The sequence below is a fragment of the Mustela lutreola genome, chromosome 11 (genome assembly GCF_030435805.1).
Source record: "Mustela lutreola isolate mMusLut2 chromosome 11, mMusLut2.pri, whole genome shotgun sequence".
NCBI lineage: Eukaryota > Metazoa > Chordata > Mammalia > Carnivora > Mustelidae > Mustela > Mustela lutreola.
This window is the reverse complement of record NC_081300.1, coordinates 54,573,325-54,593,372: the sequence shown is the minus strand read 5'-3', so window position 1 is coordinate 54,593,372 and position 20,048 is coordinate 54,573,325. Positions and strand designations below refer to the sequence as shown.

Below are 20,048 nucleotides of genomic sequence, written 5' to 3'. Positions count from 1 at the left end.
GGCGAGTTAGCTGAAATCGGCCTCGCTCACGTGGCAGGATGCTTAACCGATGCAGCAAAATGACACTTCCTCAAGGCTGGTAGAAACTTAGTAATTGCGTTTAGCTGCACCATTGTTACATGATAGTACCCCCAACCAGAGATTTCAGGGAGTGTGTTGGGGAATCATTGATGTGGATTTTAAATGTTAGTTATTTTAAAAGACGTTAAAGAAATACGTCTTGAGGTTTCTTCTCAGTGCCATTAATAAATAAATTTATTTTTAATAAATAAAATTTTTAATTTTATCTTTCTTAATAATTAATAGTAATCATACTTTACTAATAAGTAAAAATTATTAGGAGCATTGACTTGCCTCAAGATGCCCTTTAATACTGTATTTTAGAGCCAGGTATTTTCCCCTTACACCTAAAGCAAAGTAGAGATGCTGGAAAATTGGTCCTAGTGCGATCATTCCCCAGGAAGGAATTGCTTATAGTGCAATTTGTACCAAGTGGCCTGCTTTTCTCCTGTCCTCATGCTGGATTTTTGCTTTGTCTTTTGACTCCTGGAAGGTACTACCTCTGCCTACAGCTGCGAGATGATATCGTGTCCGGAAGGCTGCCCTGCTCCTTTGTCACCCTGGCCCTGCTGGGCTCCTACACTGTCCAGTCCGAACTTGGAGACTACGACCCAGATGAATGTGGGAACGATTACATCAGTGAGTTCCGCTTTGCGCCAAACCACACGAAGGAACTGGAAGACAAAGTGATCGAGCTGCACAAGAGCCACAGGTTAGTGGCAGAAAGCTTGAGAACGTTTGTTTGGCTTGTGCTTTGATGGGTGAGCGTCCCTTGTATTACCTGCTCTTACCAGGCTGCGTTTCAGGGGCATGAAGGCTGGGACTGTAGCAGACGGAGGTTCTGTATTTTATATGGTTCTGGGGTAGTTACACTCTTCCTCCTTGTATTCTGGTGGTGGTTCTTGTTTAGAGAGAGAGAAAGAATGGGGAGAGGGTAGTTGGGAGGAGGGTAGATGGAGAGTGAAAGAGAATCTTAAGCAGGCTCTACACTCAGTGCAGGGCCGGACATGGGGCTCAATCTCACGACCCTGAGATCATGACCTCAGCCGAAATCCAGAGTCAGACACTTAACTGACTGAGTCACCCAGTGATTTTAAAAGCCATTTTCCTTAGGGCACCTGGGTGGTTCAGTTAGCTAAGCGGCTGCCTTCAGCTCAGGTCATGATCCCAGGGTCCTGGGATCCAACCCCCATCAGGCTCCTCCTCAGTGGAAAGCCTGCTTCTCCCTCTCCCTCTGCTGCTCCACTGCTTGTACACTTGCTCTCTGTCTCTCCCCACCTCTCTGTAAAATAAATAAAATCTTTAAAAAAAAATGAAAGCCATTGTTCCTGTGATTCTCCGCCACCCCCTTCAGAGCATGAATCTGCTGGTGCCTCTAAGGGGTTTGCTTATGAGACAGCAAGGCTAAGTGGAAAATATTGCAGTCCTGCCAGGTAAAAGAAAAGCAGCATTGTGACTTTTTTTTCCCCCTTCTCAGAGGAATGACGCCAGCAGAAGCAGAGATGCATTTCTTGGAAAATGCCAAAAAACTGTCCATGTATGGAGTTGATTTACATCATGCCAAGGTATGCATTTTTTAAACCCCAAACTTCCTATTTAATTTTCTTTAATGCAGCGTTGTTATTACTATAAGCTGGTGATTTTGTACTTCCATCATTAAAAACTTTGGGGATCCAAACCTGTGTTTGCTTTAAGGCCCACTCAGTGACAAGGCAAATTCAGCTCTCTGAGATTTTACGGAAGGGTTTGCTCTGCATGTCTCAAACTCCCATAGCTCATGGCCTCAGCTGCTGAAATGCCTTAGTTAGGCAAAGCCTCAGTTTGCCCCTTGGTTCAGTTAGAGATTTATCTTCCCGTAATAAGCTCCTAACACAGCCCCCTTTCCTGTCACGGTTTTATTTCCCACTTTGTGCCAACACGTGCCCTTGGCCTCTGCCAGATCCTGTCTCTGCGTCTTCCCTGAATGCGCCCGTCCTTGCCCGAGCTGTCCTCCTTTCTGTCTACCTGACCCAACCGTGGCCAATTGTCCAAGACCCACCTGTCACATCTCTCATGTGCCAAGTCCTGTTGGATGCCTCTGTTCTGGATGCTTCCCCGGGCGCTCTGCACATTCACGTCAACTTTAAATAGCTCTCTCTAGAACTTAGGTTCTCTGACACATAATCAGTGCTTTGAAATAAGGTGGTCATTTTAGTTCAACTAAAATGAGGCCCCAAAGCTAAGGATTGCCTCGTTGATTGGTGATGGGCGAAATGTCAAAGCTGTATCTTGGCCACAGAGTCTTTTGAAGTTGGAACGGGTCTATAGGAGGGTTGAGGTGGTGAGGCTGCATAAAACATTTGACTCCAGGTCGCACTTTCCCAGAATCTCTGTTTTTTTTCCAGAGTGAGAGAGTGAGTATATGGACTGTTCATGTGGTATTTGAGCAGCTGTGAGTAAAAGTACTGTAGAAGCATAGACAAGCCTTCTGAAAACTTCCTCCAAAGCGTACGAAATTTGTTAGGATCTTAGGAATGGATTCTGGTCTTTCAGTAACATTTAAAAAAAAAAAAAAAAATCCATGCTTGAAGTTCAAGGGTAGTTCCTTCTGATTTGGGTTATCAAGAGACTATCACTCCTGTATTGGAACATGCCCTTATTACTGATGGACCCAGCAGTCACCCCTTCCGTGGTTTGAAACCCGAAAGAACATGTAGGTAATAGCCTTCGAGGCATGCAAGTATCTGACACAGTCAAGGTTGGGGCCAAAAAATGAGGAGAATTTCAGCTGGCTCTGTTGAAGCATACATCTTGAGGACCCATGGGAGGGAAATCTGTGGTCTGTAGGCTCTACTGATGCTGCCCGTGGGTCTCTTAGAGAGCAGACCGCTCCACCCTGTATTTGAAAAAGAAAATGGCGGCCATCAAACACATATGAGTTTGATGGGTTCTGTCTGTGGATCATTTCGTACATCATACAGGGTGAGCACGTTCAAGGCCTGAAGGCCCGAACACGAGCAAAATCTCGGAGACTTGGCTGGGACATCCTGGGGATGTGCTGGGACATTGACTGCCAAGCTTTTTGACATTTGTGTGTAATTACAACAGCAGGTGTAGCTCTATTTACTTGCCAGTTCATTATTCTTTTTTTTTTTTTTTTCACTTATTTTTCACTTGGATAAGAAAGTGTTTTATATCGTATGCTGTATACGGTAGGAAGAGGATTTAAAAAAGAAAACGAGGAGACACACGAAGATTGTTTTCCTCTTTGAGTTTTTCCCTAGGCGGCTAGCAGATAAGGGAACAAGAGGGAAATGAAGGTCGCCCGAAAATTTGAGTGAATTGAAAGCTATTTTTGAAGTTAGGTTACACACGATGATTCACTTACTGCCTGGGAAAAATAAACAAATAAAAGATTAGGGCTTATGTTTGGGAAGGGCAACTCAGGATTTATCAGTGTTCTTATCAGTACAAATAAAATCACTTAACATTGCTGTAGCCTCTAAATTAAAATAGATCGCTGCTTTTTCATTCACTAATACGATTCGAAATCATGCCAATTAAAGAGAAGGAATTAAGGAAGCACAAACACAGCCTATTTTAGGATTTCATCTGAATATTAAGTATAACGAATGTTCAGTTGTGGACTCCCATTTTCTCCGGCAGCCACAGTCCATCATTTCAAGAAGGAAATTTACTGAATTAAATTAGAGTGAATTTCCGGTTGTAAGTGAGAGGATTCTCTTCTGTGGATGGTATGAAAGGCCCTGAGCTTTAGGGTCCATTTAGAAATTCTGAATTGTGATCTTGGACTCTGTGGCTCTGTATAAAGAATGAACAACATATTATGAGATGAAGGTCCCTTGTTTTGGAAAATCTGTCCTACATGCTTCATTTTTTTTTCTTAGGACGACTGTCTCTGCTCATTTGTCACTTAACTGTCAGCCTGAGTAGGTTCAGTCAGAGTCATTTACCTCATATGAGATTCTGACATGTAGATAGGTAGGTCTAAATCCCTGCTGGATATCCCACGGACCGAGTGATAAGTGAACGACAGTGAAGTTGGAACGGTGGTTTTAAATTAAGGGACTAGTCCACTCATTTATTTTAATTATGATAGACTGAGACTATCCAGATCTTCCTTTGATGTTACCCACTAAAGGGAGTATTAAATGTGTCAACATATTGATAGGGAAACACACACATCCCCAAGAAAGAACGCCGTGACAGCTTTCAATACAAAAGATGTATCAAGGGGCGCCTGGATGGCTCAGTCGTTAAGTGGCTGCCTTCAGCTCAGGTCATGATCCCAGGGTCCTGGGTTCAAGCCCCACATCAGGCTGCCGGCTTGGCGGGAGGCCTGCTTCTCCTCCCATTCCCTCTGCTTGTGTTCTCTCTCTCACTGTGTTTCTCTCTGTCAAATAAATAAAATCTTAAAACAAAACAATATAGGTTGGAAATTTAGATCTACACAAAGAAATGACACACTTCAGAAATAGAAGGAATGAAGGCAAAGTAAAATATTTTTTTAAAAAAACAAAAGAAGGACATATCAAGCCAACGTCAGGACTGCAGGCTGTGGCAGAAGACTGGATATCCGAAGTATTTTTTTTGTCGTTGCTGGTGGATTAATGAAGTGGAAACGTTCATCCAGTTTAAAACCCCCACATATTCCTGACGTTTTCTGTCTTCATTTGCCCTCTCTTCTCACATGGAATGGCTGCTCTCAAGCAGCGTCCAGTCCTGAGCACAAGGAAGTGGGTGTTCACTGCCACCCCACTTGCTTGGGGTGCGTAGCTGATAACAATATGGGGGACACGCAGACGTGTGTGGTGGCGGCGAGCCCGAGACAAGCAGTCGGTGGGGGTTTCCTGCTCTTTCCCCGTGAAGGATGCTGTCTTCTCATTATCCGAAGACACTAATGGACGATTTTAAAATAGATACTAGCGCAAGAGGCTCTAACTCCTTATTTATCTGGTAAAACAGAAAGCGAGTCAAGGAGCTTTTACTCCCAACAGTCCTCCCTCCATGCCTGCATTTTTGCTCATGGTACGGGAGGGTCACTGAGCAGCCCCAGGGACAGATTACGCAGTTCCGAAGGCTCAATAGTGCCAGCTACACGTCGGCCTCAGGCTCTAGCTCTTCCATTTGCTCTTTCAGATTAAAGCCCTTGATAAATGGTCGGCAGTTTCTGGTCTTTGAATTCTCCTCAAATTTAATTACGCTGTAATATCCTGCCATCGAGTATTTCCACTTCTGTAGAGTAATTTCGTATCTAATGGAGTGATCCATTTCCCCAGTGCAATATTTCATTTTAATCCAGTTAGAATCGTATTTGCAGACTTGGATTTCCCAGAGATGGACCGAAATATTTATTTTTGATTCTGGAAATACTCGTTTTATGCCTTGCACTGACGAGATTTAGGAAGTAAATTCCCACAGTATGGAGGAGTCAGAATCTCCTGTTTGGATGCTTCCATTTCCCCGTCCCCTCATCGCTGCTACAGAGGGACTCAGTGCCAGGGACAGTTGTGACAATTAATGTGACAAAAGACCTCACCTTTGCCTCTTAGGTGCCCCCTGCTTCTGACATCCAGTAAGACCAGGACGTGGAGATTGAGTCTCACAGTCCTGCCTTCTGTCCTTTATCCTCCCCATGCAGGGTCACTGCACATGTTCCTTTTACCCCGATTTCACCCAAATACAGCATTTAGGAGGCATTGGCTATCCATGCAATGTCTCCTGAGCTTTATATGACCTCTCCAATGACCTCCGAGACTTCTCATCCCACATCCCTAGAAAATGACCTAAAGATGAAACGTGCAAGTAGCAGACAATCCTGTTATAAATATAGCGTGCTCCCACTTAAAACAAAACAAAACAAAACTGGGGAGATACAGAGAATGTGTCTCTATTTATGTATGTGACTCAGTTCCCATTACGACTGGGCAGTGTGTGTGTTTGAGACATGTTGGGGAAGTATGTTCCTACTTGAAAAACCTATTTTATATTTGAATTTCTGACCTTAGTGGTGTATTAAAAAAAAGATCAAGGCTCTTTTTCAATGGAACAAACTCCAAAATACTCATTAGAAAGGACAGGGCCTCTCCATTAGTACACGTAGGAATCAAAAGCCTTGCCTCTGGAACCAGGCTGCCCATAAATTCAGCTGTGGTGGGCACTTAACCTCAGCACGCTTTAAGTTTCCTCATCTGAGTGAAATAAGTCAAGCAGAGAAAGTCAGTTATCATGGTTTCACTTGTGGAGCATAAGGAAGAACACAGAGGACGTGGGGAGATGGAGAGGAGAAGTGAGTTGGGGGAAATTGGAGTGGGAGATGAAGCATGAGAAACTGTGGACTCTGAGAAACAAATTGAGGGTTTGGGAGGGCAGGGGGAGTGGCCGATTGTGGGAGCCTGGCGGTGGGTATTAGGGAGGGCACGTACTGCATGGAGCACCAGGTGTGGTGCATAAACAAAGAATCTGGAACACTGAAAAAAATTTTTTTTTAAGTTTCCTCATCTGTAAAGTAGGAAGAGTCCTAGGAACTATCACAGAGTCTCCTAGTGAAGAGTAAAGGGGTTAACGTTACACGTAAAGGAGTTAACGTTACACGTGTGTGCACTGGTGAGAGCCGTGCCTGGCGCTCGGTCATGAGACCTGTCTCTCTCGTTTGTACCGTTATTAGCATGTCATGCAGACAGTGTCCTCTCTCTGTAGTACTTACATCGTGAGCCATCAGTGAGCCAGTTTTACACTCACACAACTCCACAGCGATCAAGATCTTCATTAACAGCTGATTATCAATTATTTAGGGGGAACATATTAAAAAAAAACAAAACACAATGGGGGTATTTTTCTTATTGAAATTAGAGTCGTCAGCAGTCAAGTACGGGTTCCTTCACAGATTGCTATGGTGCGTTAAATGCCACCCTCATCCCACGTGGAAACCCGTGAAATACTGACCCAGTGTTTCTTGATGCCGTTTTCTAGGATTCTGAAGGAGTAGAAATTATGTTAGGAGTTTGTGCGAGTGGTCTGTTGATATATCGTGACCGCCTGAGGATCAACAGATTTGCCTGGCCTAAGGTTCTAAAAATTTCATACAAACGGAACAACTTTTACATTAAGATCCGGCCGGGAGAGGTAAGTCCCCGCCCCGCAATTGGCGTGTACATTGGAAAGAAAGGTACCCAGTGGCAAACAGAAATGTAAATTGACAGCTCCCAGGTTCTGAGCATTGTGGGACATGGTGAGTTATGTGTCCATGCCTATGAGAATTTTTTGTAGGTTTGTTTGATATATAGCACTAAGTAAAATATTTTCTTCTTCTTAATGGTCTGGTTCTAATTTTGTCCCACTGCATAGATGGAAAAGTTTTTATTTTTGCCGATTTTAGCGTAACCACAAGATACATGGATAATGTTCTATAGCTCTCAGACCAAGGTATAAAAGAAACTCTGAGGTACTAAACCTTTTGTGAATAAAGAACAGATTTCTTCCCGTCTGTCCCTGTTTTATACACTCATGCCCTTTTCGTACTCCAAATCTGCTGGCACGCTAGCATGAATAGCATCGAGACAATGTGATCAAAGTACAAAAAAAATTCGAGGAGGAGACACCAAGGGTAAATGATGCAAATGTCTCATAGCCTCGTACATTTCTGCTTTTTCTTTTATTCAGAAAGACTGATGGAAAAAAAGTAAAAGTTATTGACTAACCAGATTCATAGTGGTTTACACATAATAGGTGGTAAATATTTCCTATTATCTGTGTAACAGATGATAAATAAATATACCGTTTCTGATGAGCATAGGTATTCTAATGGAGACAGAGCTCTAAGGTTACAGCTCGTCTGTGTCTCTGAACATTTTCTGGTACAATACAGAATTATTCTCTCTTCAAAATCAGCCTCTCCATTGGTGGAAAAGTAATTAAAAATCAGGTTATATGGGATGTAATGAACAGCACGGTGACTATAGTTATAATACTGTATTGTATCTGAAAGTTGCTAAGAAAGGAGATCTTAAACGTTCTTATCACAAGAAAAAAAACCAACCTGTGTGTGGTGATGGATGTTAGACTTAATTGTGATCATTTCTCTGTGTATATAAACATCAAATCATTATGTTATACACTTGAAACTAATAGGTTATATGTCAGTTATACCACAATTAAAATTTTTTTTAAAATCACACTATAGAGCAAAGAATCATGTTTATGATTCCCTGTAAATATAAAGTCAAACTTGTCTGTGAAGACTGAAATAATCTGTAATTTTTTATATTCACTGAAATTGCATATAAAACTTAAAACCAATATATAATTCATCAAATATTTACAAGTGACCATCTGTTCATAGTCAGGCACCATAGTGGGCATTAGAAATAGAAAAATAAATATGACCTTGTTCCTGTACTTAAAGGACTTTCTGTTGAGCAAAAAACAGTCTCATGTACTTAGAATTATGTCGTCATGATACATTTGCACATACAACACTGCGCAGACGTGGGGTAAGCGTGCTGTGGTGAGGGCCCAGATGGGAAAGCTGGAGAAACACATCAGGAAACAATAGTGAGCCATGGAAGGTTTTAGAGAGGGTATGATATGCTAGACGAATACTTTGGAGTGAAACTTAGCAGCTTTGCGATGAGGTGTGCCAAGACCTCAACCAGGGCAGAGGCCATGAGAATAGAACAGAAGGAGCCAGTGTGAGAGAAGTTTCAGAAACTGAGCCTGTAGGTCTTGGACACGAGATGGAGAAAGGGCCTGAAGAGTGGAGGGAATGAGGGGTCTTTGGTTGGCAAGAATGAAGTTGATGGACATGATATCAGAGAGATCATGAGGAGAGAAACAGGGAGAGAAAACAGGGAGAATTTCAGAAAAAAATAAATAAATTCTGTTGATATATTTTCACGGGGTGATTCTTGCATAATTAAGAGATAGAGGTCTGGAGGAGTCAATAGCTGCATCCATTCTATTAAGGGCCTTGGGAATGAAATATATTACCCAAAGAACAAGGCAAGTTAAAGGAAAAGAGAGACTCTAAAACAGAAACTCTGGGTAACGTCCATTTTTGAGGGAGGAGTAGGCGGAAGAACCCAGGCCGATGAACCAAAGCAGCCAGAGAAAGAAGAGAAGAGGCAAGAGCCATCACGAAGGACAAGGAGATGAGATTCTGAGTACATGGTAAACCAGCCTGGCCAAATGTTACAGAGAAGGCATGTGGGCTGAGAACTAAGAAAAGTGCATCAGACTCGACGGATCCCACTGGGACACTGAAGGGTTCGAGCGGGTTGTCGGAGCACCTTTTGTGGTACATTAGGTCGCGATGAGGTGGGGAGGGAAGTACCCAAAGCTGCTCCTTCTGACATTTGTCAAGGAGCGAGATGGGGTTGTGGTTCAGGCAGAAGCAGGCTCAAAGAAAGTTGGGCTTTCCCCCCTCTTTTTTGGCAGATATAGATATATCTATATAAATATATATTTAGGTAGATCTATAGATAGATATATAGATATATGGGCTTTAGAAGAAAGAAAAAATTTTCAGTGGCACAAGGCTTTGAAGAGGTCGAGACATGGGTACAAAGCACAGAGAGAGAGATGAACATTCAGAACTTGAGGAGCCTCTGTCATCTTTGGTCTAAGGAGGATAGCAGCAAGAAAATAGTCCCAGCTTTTTGCAACAGAGAGCAAGTTAATTGTTCTTTTTTTTTTTTCCCCCTTAAAATTTTATTTATCTGACAGAAAGAGATACAGCCAGAGAGAGAATGCAAGCAGGAGTAGTGAGAGAGAGAGAAGCAGACTCCCCACTGATCAGGGAGCCCCACGCAGGGCTCGATCCCAGGACCCCAGGATCATGACCTGAGCTGGAGGCAGACGCTTAACGACTGAGCCACACGGGCACCCCAAGTTGATTGTTTTTTAAAACCCCTGCCTGGCTTTAGCAGAGCGTGTGGTCCATATTAGGTGCAGGGTGAATAAACGGAGGACGGGTTAGTCGCAATCCATAATACCCTGGCTTGTCGACTGGCTGGGGCTCTTGGCCAATAGTGATTGTTAACCACTACCACTACATACGAACATCCAGAGTGAGCACAAAATTGGGAACGGCAATTGTAGTTGGAATAGCTTGTGATGTATTTCTCATTCTCCCCCTCAACCCCACCTGCCCCTAGTCCCACTCAAATAAGAAGTAGAAGGCAAGCATAGTTTTCTCTCATATGCCATGCATAGCCCCCCCACCCCACCCCGGGTTCTTTGCTACATGAATTACTATTTTTCTATTGACTGTATCAGTAGTCTGGTTGTTCTATCTTTTGGAAAGCTTTTACTGTTTAAAATGGTTGCCCTCTGGTGGCCTGATGCATACTGTCTTCAGAAAATAATAAATCCCAAACATTTGCAATAATGATATTAAAATATATTACTCAGGAAGTCAGATATTTCACTTTGAGAAAGCAAATGGCTGATAGTCATCTGAGTTGTACGTGCTGCGAGATATGAAACTGTTTTCCCAGTCTGTGATCGTACATATACTATCAAAAGATGTTAGTGGTTAGCATGGTAGTCCAGAGGGGAATGCAGAAATAGAATCAGCAATATCTGATACCAGGTCATCAAACACCTAGGAGGTAGACCTATTCTCTGACCAAATCCTGAGAGAAAAAGTCAGCCTGAGAACACTACAAACATTTTGCTCATTCCCGTACATTCCAGTTGAAGACATGATGTCACAGAGACATCATGAAAATAAGGCTTAAAAATGAGATCAGGACAAATTGGTCTCTGGAAGGAATCCAGATAACCTCTTTCTTTTTTCATTTAGTTTTCATAAAATCCATACTTGTCCATAAAACATTTACTACACACATTATGTGGTTGTCTATGTCTGTAGCATTTTAAAGAGAATAGATACAAGGTTTTTGTTTTTGTTTTTGTTTTTTTTAATGAGTGAAGTTGTAGAGAGAGAACTCTGCATATAGCCCTTGATTTTGTGAATAAAGGAAACTTGGAGGGGGCATAATTTTGCAAATTATTTGCTTTTATGTTATTTATAATTGCAAACTTGACTTTACTCTTTGATGTCTTTTAAAATTTAGTTTGAACAATTTGAAAGCACCATTGGGTTTAAGCTGCCAAACCATCGAGCTGCCAAGCGTTTGTGGAAAGTGTGTGTTGAACACCATACATTTTTCAGGTGGGTAAAGATGACTTTTTTTTTCCCTTCCTAAAGAAGAATTAGTATGTCAAGCAGAGAAAGTCAATTATCATATGGTTTCACTTACTTGTGGAGCATAAGGAATAACACAGAGGACATGAGGAAAAGGAAAGGAAAAGTGAATTGGGGGAACTTGGAGGGGGAGATGAAGCTTGAGAGACTATGGACTCCAAGAAAGAAGCTAAGGGTTTTGGAGGGGAGGCCGGTGGGGGGGTGGGTGAGGCTGGGGGTGGGTATTAAGGAGGGCACATACTGCATGGAGCACTGGGTGTGGTGCATAAGCAATCTCAGAATGCTGAAAAAAAAAATTAAGATGTTAATGGATTGACCAACTTTAATGGAAAAAAAAAAAGAATGATTGAAATTGCTTATATTGTAAAAATCTGCTAGGAAGGAGAATATGGAAGCATGTCCTTTCTTTTCCTTCCAGTTCATGGTCACCAGATTTTTTGATAAGAAATCCTAAAAACTTCGGACTGAAGGATCTTCCTTCATTTGTCTTATATTTATATGCCTTAGGTCCACTTTCTTTATTACTTTTAGTGTCTTTTTCCTTTTTATAAGATGTCCACTTCAAGGATTTAGCCCATCCCTTACTATTTCAGTCATTTCTCAAAACCCTGGACTCCTTAACTTACTTAAACTATCTGATTTGTGTCTATAAAATATCAAGTTATCGCTCTTCTGCTTCACTAAAGTCAGCTCGTCAACTGTTCTTCAGGTTTATAGAACCATAGGCTCCCCAGTTGTGTGAGATGAACTCCAGTCCATGTAGTCCCCCACTGTACATACAACCCCCATCGTATGTATAGCCTCTCTGCAACTCCCTGCTTGATACACACTGGGAACATTTTTTCCCCTATAAAATCACATTCTTCAAACATGTGATGTGTTCAACCTTTAGCACACAAAGCACTTTACTGTTGACTAAAAAAGTGAAGGTAGCTTTCTTTATGTTTGACTGATGGGTCTCTCTGGTATCTTTTCTTTAATATCTCTAGACTGTTGTTACCAGAAGCACCTCCAAAGAAGTTCCTGACCTTGGGCTCCAAGTTCCGTTACAGTGGCAGGACACAAGCCCAGACAAGGAGAGCCAGTGCGTTGATAGACCGTCCTGCCCCCTACTTCGAACGCTCGTCCAGCAAACGCTATACCATGTCTCGCAGTTTGGATGGAGGTAGGCGTTGCGTACAAGCCCTTTGTAATAAGAATCCCAAATGGCTACCCAGAAAGAGTGTGAAACCATCACAAGATTTCAGTGAACACAGGTCTTCTTGAACAGTATGAAGTGAAAAGCACTCACTGGTCCACGGCTGAGTGGCACGTTTTAACCCCCACCCTCACAAAAAAAAGTGCCTTGGTGAGTCTAATATCTGTTATTGATAGACTTCTATAAAATTCCATAAAAGAATGGTACTAAGGGAATGAAGAGCATAGCTTTCGTAAGCCGGCACCCCGAATTCGGAGAAAGATGCTCTCATCCTGAATATAGTTGCCACATACTCTGTAAGTAATTGGGTTCACTTAATGGCAGTTCTGAAATGATTATCGGGTTTGTTATAGTCAGTTTGTTTCAGAAGAGGGACTGTGTCTGTTTCTACAAAATTTTTATGGAAAAAACGTGACTGTTACCAGTCAGTGCATGATAGCTGATAGAAAGGATGACGTTCAGATAATAATAGATCCAAGGGCTCCAAGTTGAGTCCTCCTGGTTAATATTAATTACCACCACGGATGGACTGGAAGAGCATTGCTGTGTAAATGTTCTCCACTATGAAGTCAAATTGCAAGTTCAGCAAGGGGAGAATTACTGAAATAACAGTTCTAAGGAATGACATAATTGTGAGTCCCATGGATTTTTGTCATATGCGACAGTTTCGTATTGCTGTTTGTAGGTACGCACAATAGCAGCTACAACACATGGCAGCTGTACTACTGCTACTACTACTACTATAATAATAATACTTAGAAAATGAGCCATGGCCAAATCTCTGGTTTCTCATTCCAAGCACCTAGAGATTAGTTCTACAGAAGACCTATTCCGTGGATTTAAAAGGAATTAGATGTGTCTAGCATGTGTACAATTTGAATAATAAAAAAACATAAAATAGCAAAAACAGGAAAAATAATGAAAAGTTACAAATATGTGGGATCGCCTTCGTCCTCACCTTTTTTGCCACCCCGCCTGGTAGTCCAGTTCTCTCTTCCTTTCACATGCCCCTATGGCTCCTGGGTGATGTGCTCCCTGAATCTCCTGTTTGAGAAGATTCAGAGATCTCATTTTTTCTAATGAGATATTTCAAAACAGTCTGTAGAAGAAGTCAAAATTGTATCATTAGAGCTGAATCACGTATGTTACTAGTGACTTCCCTGGTAGGTAAATCCGGACTGAAGTCATCTGTGTAGCGGTTGGAGAATGGTTTAGACTCCCCAGGTCTCAGTTTTAGTCATCACCTATAAAATGGGAGCAAGGCCATTCACAAACAGTGAATGAGACAGGTGTGACAGCAGCATTCTTGATAGGTGTCATAATAATTATACTCATAATTATTCTTCTAGGCTTTTGTGAGCTGGCCTAGGAATTTGGTTACCATTCTGTATCTTCCAGTAGTTACTTCTTTTTGAAATATCTAACTTGGAGCCAAACTTTTGGAATAAAATGATTAGGACCATATCGGGTTGAAGATGCTGAAACACTTGCTGTCACATTGAAGCTTTTCTTGTGCTTCGTTCCATTTATTCTTCTTTCTGCTTTGGAGAATCACTGTAAAACTGTGTGTTCTATAAGGCAGTGTTGGGGGGAACTTTTTGTAAAATCACCCTTTTTTTTTTCCTGAGACATCATCTACTTTGTTGAGTGATGTGTATCCAAAGGAACACATTTGTCATTAATGTCGTTTTCCTCATGACCTTTTGTGTGATAATGATTGTTGACAAGACAGAAGACAATTGTGAAATAAATGTACTAATCCCATGCTGTCTCTTCCTCCTGCTCAAAAGTGATGTTAGTATGTTTTGTCTCTCACTCTTTGAGGTCCTGCCAGTTCTAGTATGTTCTCTGTGCTGCTGAGCTGGGCGCTGTGGCTGCATGTTGGAACACAGTTGCTTTTTGCAAAGTTGCATCTTACACAGAACAGCCTTACTGGCCCCTTGGGGACTTGCTTCTCCTGGCAGCTTTTTCATCAATATAAGGAAATATAAAATATCTTAGTGAAGCTCTCTTTGTGAAACAGTTTAGCTAATATAAAAGGATTTTGAAATATTTTCTTACATTTACATTTTAAACTTCCTAAACTGTGAAGCTGATTCTCTTTTGCCCGGAATTAGCTACTGTGTATTTGAAAAGCATCGTTTGTAAGTTTAAATGAGTTGTATATATCTAAAACCAAAAATAATGCTTACCCGGCTTTAAAAATGTAACCGAATTAAGCATCTTTCACTAAGACATTTTAGCTGGGATGGAAGGCTGTGTCTTATATCTTTTATGTTGGCATGCTTTACATTTGCATGAATTTCATTAGCACCATTTGTCTTATCATCCCAAAATATCAGAGATGAATAAGTCTATGCATATCATGGTAGTCTGTTGAAAGTGCAGTAGAAATTAAAACATTTCTGCACTTCAGCTGAAGGGAGTTGCCATCAAAACTGTACCATCTTTCCAAAGAAAGATTGTAGGAGTGATGGACTCCTTAACCATTATTAATAATAGTAATTGAAAAACCCAATTCAGTGCTCCTTGGTGAATGGCACTTCCCAAAGATATGTTCAAAGTCAAGTGGATGGCAGCAGTTGTCCACTGCAAATTCTGCTGTTAGTAGTGGGACTGGCCACTAGTGCTTGGCACCGGCATCCAGCCAGTTACTCTGCGGGGTGACAGGCTGGCAGAAGCCCAGCCTCCCAGCCCTCCACCACATCAACGCTCATATTCCGCCTCACCAGGGAGCCCCAGAGTTATTTTGACAGCTTCCAGCGAGCAGCCTTTAAGTCATTTTAAAACACTGGTCAAGAAGCTTCCGAGAGACAAGTCTCTGCCTGTGCTTAGATGCAGGTACCTGCAGCGCTGACTTGCCTTTTCTGACAGATGTGGGTAGGGGTCCTTTTTTCCATAACGGGACAACCGGTGGTGTTCTTCTGCCTCCTTCCTTAACTATTTCAGACGTTTTCCTTCCATTGTATTTGCTTTTAGCGTCAGTGAATGAAAACCATGAAATATACATGAAGGATTCTGTGTCTGCTGCAGAGGTTGGTACTGGCCAGTACGCCACAACAAAGGGCATCTCTCAGACCAACTTGATCACCACTGTGACTCCCGAGAAAAAGACCGAGGAGGAACGGGACGAGGAAGAGGACAGAAGGAAAAAGGCGGAAGAAGTCACGCCGGTCGTGGCAGTACGGCACGAGGGAAAGGTACATCTCCCAGGCTCCCTCCTAGCGCTTGCTTAGAAGAACTAATAATTCTGAGGATATAAACCAGGAAAGTGTTAAGACTTAGGGTAATGCGCTTAGACCTTGAACAACTAATAATTCTGAGGATATAAACCAGAAATGTGTTAAAATTTAAGGTAATTCAGGGTGCCTGGGTGGCTCAGTCGGTTAAGCAGCTAACTTGATCTCAACTCAGGTCTTGATCTCAAGGTCTTGGGCTCCACTCTGGGCGCAGAGCCTTCTTAAAAAAAACAAAAACAAAAATAAAAACAAAAAAACAACGTAGGGTAGTTCATATTTTAGCATTAGTCACATTCATATTATCAATTTTTAAATTCTGATTTCCTCTTGTCGCCATTTTTCTTCTGAAAAATTCTTTCTTAACTTGGAAATTTTTATTTTACTGATGTGCTATGTAAGACTTTCAACAGCTGTCCTGTCTGTATATCTTAAAAATGCATTTAGTGCCATATGACACTTTTCTGTTTGGGCTCCCATTTCAGAACTATCACTAAAACTGTTTTCTTTGTTTCTGGCCCCATTCTCCTCCCCAAGTACTGTATATTTTTCCAGATATACAGTAATCACATTGCCATTCTTCTGATTGCAAGACTGAGTAACCATAGCCCGTGTATTTATACACTCTTTCCTCTCTTAGTCTAGGATTATAATCTAATTATCAAAGTAGCGAGCAGACATGTTTTGAAGAGAGATATTAAAGCAGAACATCACAAGGGAAGATGGAAAGTGAGTTTCGCAGCAATTTCTTCAAGGTGTTTTCTTCATCAAATTTATAAGCTTCATTTCATCCCAGTATTTATTTATTTATTTATTTTTACAGTACGTTTGTTTCCAGTAATCTGGAAACAAATTTCGGAAAAATGGAAGTCAGAAAAGACATAGACAGCTTACTTCTGGTACAGGGTTTTATAAGTAGCACAACAGCTCCCTAAAAGTTAAAAAAAAAAAAAAAAAAAAAAAAAGGAAAGAAAAAACTATATTGGAAGGTTAATGTGTGATGATAATGGAAAAGCAGAGTGGCTCCTGGAATGTACAGAGGAAAAAGAAATACCAGAATAAAAATGCTATAAAACTCACTGGTTATGCTAAAACTTGCCTAGATTTGACTCAGTGTGTTCTTTTCCTATATCAATATTATTTCTTAAATATAGATTTATATGGCAAGGACTTACCTGGGGCTCAAAATAAAAATGCTCCTTTTGATAAGAGCTATGCAATGAAGGGTAGCTCCACAACACAGTGTAGTTAATGTCCGAATATTCCACATAAAACACTACCCACTGTGTTGTGAGAAGATAATTTATTTGCCAAACACAAGAACAGGGTAGGACATGCCAGCAAGGATATTTGAATCATTTTTGCTGGGAAAACATGACTTTGTTCCAAATTTTGTTTTTACACTCTTATTTTCCAGTTAAGTCAAGGCAGCTTTTAAATAGGAAATAAGGAAGTGTTGTCTGCCTGAAAAGCAAATGATTTCCACACTTCCCTGAAATCACCCATGCCAACCGACAATTCTCATGGATGCGTAACTGTGATTAAAGTGGCATGTTAAAGGAAATGGCTTTTAGTTGGCTCAAAAAATAGATCTAGGAAGTCTCTTTATTTAATTTGAAAAGCCCCCCACTTATATAAAATAAGCACTAAACCACCATCACTTTTGCCACTTACGGCATGGGAAAATAAAAAGACAAAAAACCCTGACTCTCATTGTCTGAATCTCTGAGAAACCAGCTCTTTGACCCAGATGCCTGCAGAAGGGCTGTGGCCCAGCCCTGGCCCAGGTAGGGTCGATGGCTGGCTTCGTTTTACATGGTACACAGCTGTCTTTTAAAAACCACTTGAATAAGCAGCATGGAAAATTAAACCTTTATTTTATTCTTCTCCATCTTCAAAAAGTAACAAAGAGGGTACTCATTTTTTAACCAAAATGAAAGTGTATCACTGAAAATAGTTCTTAAAAGACTGGTCCCCTAGATACCTCTGAGAGGAGGCCTGTTTCCCAGGTTAATGATCACCCCAGGTGACTGTGCAGCCGTCCACCACCAGGGGAACAATAGCGTGCATGCAGGAGTCGGCTTGTAACTTTTATATTATTCTCTGTTGAATGAGATGTGTGCAGGGTCGCATTTAAAACACAATACTTAATGTTAAATGCGAGGATTGAGAAGAGACATACGTGCCTAAGACCTAAAAAGAGACACTCCTAAATTCTAGCATATCCACAATATGTTTTCTCTGTGCATGTTCTAACCCTCTGTCTTAATATTTACCAAGTCAGGATTGAGAGCTACAAAGCAGGGTGGGGGTAATTGCCACACTAGCGACTCTCTGGGCAAACCACGCGTGTACGTGCTCATGCCCACACATAACCCACATCACCCATGCAGCAGGTCCCAGAGAGCAGCGGAAGTCTACCTTCAGACTCCGTGTGACCTTGAATTGAACTCCTGAGGCTGCAGCAGCTTCCGAGCTGTGCCAGGTCCTGTTTGGAGCTTGCTGGCTTCTCTTCTTCCCCGAGTGCTCAGCAACCTCCCACCACCTGCAAAGGAAATGTGCTGTGGTCAGAGAGGCTGCCAGGGCCAGAGAGGATGGAAAGAGCCTCTCTTTCCCTCCAGAAGCCTGAGCTCACCAGGAGCACTTTTGTGGCAATAGCTGCCTCCCATTATTCTGTGATGGCTTCAAACCAGGAGAGTTAAATATGGTGATTACTTGCTCAGAAAAACCAGAAGACTGGGAAACTGTACCTCTTATTTATGGACCACAAATAATACAAACTAAATGCTCACAAGCCATATCACAAGAAAGCACATTCTTTTTGCTAGTTAGCTTGTTGAAACCCTTGTTTGAGTTTAAGTTACGTTTATATCATGGAGAAAGGAGCCAAAGTAGACGTTTTCAAAGGAACCTCACTTCTTCGGGGAGCTGAGTTCCTAAAATTCTAGTTGTGGACTTCCCTGAGTGGCACGGCTTATCAGATGGGAGTGGGGCCAGAAACTTCTCAATTCGGAAACCCACCTCTTTTGGATATAATTGACTAAGCAAGGAAAGGTAATGCTAAACTTTTTTTTAATAATCAAAATTTGGATCCATTTTTATTTATTAATCCAACCAAACTAGAGTAACAGATCTGTTAGCTGGAGATCAGGAGATGTTATTGAAAGTCTTGATTTTAAGTTCTCAGAGGGTTCTATTTGCTCTCAAAACCCTACAACTTTCTGGAGTTGTTTGTCTAAACAAACTTTCTAGATGGTGTGAAACATAGATTTTGAGATTGCCCACCGCGATCTTCTATTCTGACTTTATAAAAAAGCCCACCCTGTATTTGACAGTCTAATGGGAAAATGGTAGCCATTCGTGGCACCCTTGGCATGCAGCTTGAATACTTTAAGTACAAACAACCCTAGAGCTAAAATTCTTGTTTTACAATTTTATATTGATACCCATAAGAAAATTAACTAATTGCAGTTTTCTTTTTGTCCTTTTGCACCTCTGTTTGCTGCTTTCTGTCTCTCTCTGTCTCTTTCACATCAGTCACCTGGGCTTGGCACTGACTCATGTCCCCTGTCCCCCCCATCAGCCCCTCGTCCCCCCGCATCCCCCCCAGGGCTCCGAAGGAGGTGTAAGGAGAATGAGCGCCAAGCCCCGGACTTGGAGGCTGCCAGAGGCACTGTGCGTGTGCTCGGAGAGCCCGCCATGGACTCTGACCCCAAAGGGAAGCCGTCCTTAGGGGACCAAGATGTGGCTTTTAGCTACAAACAGCAAACTGGCAAAGGGACCACCCTGTTTTCCTTCTCCTTGCAGCTCCCGGAGTCATTCCCATCTCTTCTCGATGACGATGGGTACCTCTCTTTCCCCAACCTGTCGGAAACCAACCTCCTCCCCCAGAGCCTGCAGCATTACCTCCCGATCCGCTCGCCCTCCCTTGTGCCCTGTTTCCTCTTCATCTTTTTCTTTCTGCTCTCCGCCTCCTTCTCAGTGCCATATGCCCTCACTCTCTCCTTCCCTCTGGCTATGTGCCTCTGCTACCTGGAGCCCAAGGCGGCCTCCTTGAGTGCCTCACTAGACAATGACCCGAGTGACAGTTCAGAGGAAGAGGTGTGTACCTCGGCATAGAACACACTTCCCTGTCGTGGTCGGGGCTTTGGTCCGAAACAATGTTAGGCGCCTACTGCCATAGTGGTCCTACTTTCAGAGCCTCATTTATTGTCTGTGCCGACATGTGAGAGGTTTCTGTGTGTTGGGGAATCGTTCCCCCCCACCCCGGCCCCCGGGTTAGGCACAACACCATGTGGACAGAGCAGGCTGCGTCCAGCCCGCTGAATTCTACGCGTGATGAAGG

At 42.2% G+C, this 20,048-nt stretch overlaps 1 protein-coding gene across 25 annotated transcripts in view; it reads left to right on the top strand.

The window, feature by feature from the left end:
* The window catches only part of EPB41L3 (erythrocyte membrane protein band 4.1 like 3), a 178,152-nt gene that overhangs the window by 136,390 nt on the left and 21,714 nt on the right, over positions 1-20,048 (top strand). For 13 of the 25 annotated variants that reach the window (XM_059140635.1, XM_059140639.1, XM_059140641.1 and 10 more), the window contains 7 exons: positions 554-772; positions 1,538-1,625; positions 7,033-7,185; positions 11,139-11,236; positions 12,259-12,434; positions 15,447-15,667; positions 19,241-19,804. In XM_059140635.1, the coding sequence (XP_058996618.1) occupies positions 554-772; positions 1,538-1,625; positions 7,033-7,185; positions 11,139-11,236; positions 12,259-12,434; positions 15,447-15,667; positions 19,241-19,804 (1,519 nt within the window). The remainder of the gene's footprint in view (positions 1-553; positions 773-1,537; positions 1,626-7,032; positions 7,186-11,138; positions 11,237-12,258; positions 12,435-15,446; positions 15,668-19,240; positions 19,805-20,048) is intronic. The other 12 variants (XM_059140661.1, XM_059140648.1, XM_059140660.1 and 9 more) reach the window with 3 other exon arrangements.